The following is a 2,034-nucleotide window of genomic DNA, read 5'->3' on the forward strand; positions in this document are numbered from 1 at the left end:
CCCACCTTATAAAGTAATCAATAGCAACTAGGATGAATTGATGACCATTGGAAGCTTTTGGTTTTATCATCCCAATTATATCAATACCCCACATTGAGAAAGGCCATGGAAACGTCAAAACATTCATCAGAGTTGGTGGCACAAAGATCTTGTCACCATATATTTGACATTTGCAACATCTTTTAACAAAGTTGTAACAGTTAACCTCCACCGTTGTCTAGTAATACCCAACCCGGAGAATCTTCTTGGCCATAGAAGGACCTTTCGCATGTACACCCTCGTAGCCTTCATGTATGGATTTTTGGATCGTGCTTGCTTCGTGTCTATCCATGCATCTGAGCAACGCGGGATCATAATTCCTCTTGAATAACACATCGTCGTTTAAGAAAAACTTGGAGGAAAGCATTCTCAAAGATTTCTTATCGGTAATAGATATACCCTCGGGATACTGTTGTTTCTCCAGAAATGTCTTTATGTCATAGAACCAGGGTTTATCATTCGGATCTGCATCAATTTCTAGACAATGTGTTGGTTCATCCGGGTGGTCAATATGGATAGCATGTGCTTCATTCTTCCATTTGACCTTGAACATGGATGCCAACATAGCTAGAGCGTCTACTAACTGATTTTCTTCCCTAGGGATATGATGAAAAGAAATTTCATCAAAGTAGGGAATCAATTTTCTAATATGCTCTTTATAAAGAATCAACTTGTTATCCCTAGTTTCCCAGTCACCCTTTACCTGACTGATTACCATAGCTGAATCTTCATATACTTCAAGAATTTTAATCCTTAAGTCAATGATCGCCTCAATACCATAGATACATGCCTCATACTCTTCCATATTGTTGGTGCAGTCGAAGAATAATCTAGCGGTAAATGGAAGGTGAAATCCAATCGGAGAAGTGATAATTGTGCCTATTCCATGACCACGAGCATTGGAAGCACCGTCGAACACAAGCTTCTATCGCGATCCTGGTTCGGGGCCTTCCTCGGGGCCTGGAATAGCATAATCTCTGATAAACATGATGTCTTCATCTGGAAAGTCAAACCTCAACGGTTGATAACCCCCCACAGGTAAATGAGCAAGGTAACCAGACATAATATCCCCTTTATCGCTTTCTGAGTCACATACTAGATATCGTACTCGGTCAATAATATTTGCCACCGAGCAATTCTACTAGTGACAACAGGCTTTTCAAATATGTACTTTATCGGATCCATTTTAGATATCAATAAAGTAGTATGGCAAACCATGTATTGCCTCAGACGTCGAGCAACCCAAGCGAAAGCATAACAAGTCTTCTCTAAAAGTGAGTATCTGGTCTCACATTCAGTGAACTTCTTGCTGAGATAATATATTGCATGTTCTTTCTTGCCCGTGTCATCATGTTAAACCAAAATGCAGCCCATAGATTCATCGAGTACCGTGAGGTACATAATAAGAAGCCTACCAGGAACAGGTGGTATGAGGATAGCTGATTCTTGCAAATACTTCTTTATTTTGTTAAATTCCACTTGACAATCATTATCCCACACAATCGATTGATTCTTCCTCAACAATTTGAAGATCGGTTCGCAAGTAGCTGTTAAATGTGATATGAATATGGAGATATAATTCAGCCGACCAACGAAACCTCAGACTTCTTTTTTTGTTCGGGGAGGTGGCATATCTTGGATTGCTCGAACTTTTTCGAGATCAACCTCAATGCCTTTCTGACTGACTATGAAACCCAACAACTTACCAGATCGGACCCCAAAAGTGCACTTTGTTGGATTCAATCGCAACTTGAACTTCCGGAGCCTCGAAAACAATTTCCTCGGGTGTTCCAAGTGATCCCTTCAGTTTTGGATTTGGCAATCATCTCGTCCACGTAAACCTCAATCTCTTTGTGAATCATGTCGTGAAAGAGGGTTACCATGGCGCATTGATATGTTGTCTCTGCATTCTTCAAGCTGAACAACATTACTTTGTAGCAGTATGTTCCTCAAGGTGTGATAAAAGTTATCTTCTCCATATCATCGGGAGACATC

The 2,034-nt window shown here is 40.4% G+C and overlaps 1 protein-coding gene across 1 annotated transcript; it reads right to left on the reverse strand.

Annotated features, from left to right (window-relative positions):
• Positions 1 to 217: 217 nt before the first annotated feature.
• LOC127096119 (uncharacterized) lies at positions 218 to 844 on the reverse strand. The gene has a single exon (XM_051034734.1). It carries the CDS (start codon positions 842 to 844, stop codon positions 218 to 220), a length of 627 nt encoding a protein of 208 aa, XP_050890691.1.
• Between the last annotated feature and the right edge of the window lie 1,190 nt (positions 845 to 2,034).

Source organism: Lathyrus oleraceus, chromosome 6 (genome assembly GCF_024323335.1).
Source record: "Lathyrus oleraceus cultivar Zhongwan6 chromosome 6, CAAS_Psat_ZW6_1.0, whole genome shotgun sequence".
In the NCBI taxonomy this organism is placed as follows: domain Eukaryota; kingdom Viridiplantae; phylum Streptophyta; class Magnoliopsida; order Fabales; family Fabaceae; genus Lathyrus; species Lathyrus oleraceus.

Excerpts from the sequence above, each read along its gene's own strand:
- LOC127096119 (XM_051034734.1), bottom strand. The coding sequence starts at position 844 with ATGGAAGAGTATGAGGCATGTATCTATGGTATTGAGGCGATCATTGAC.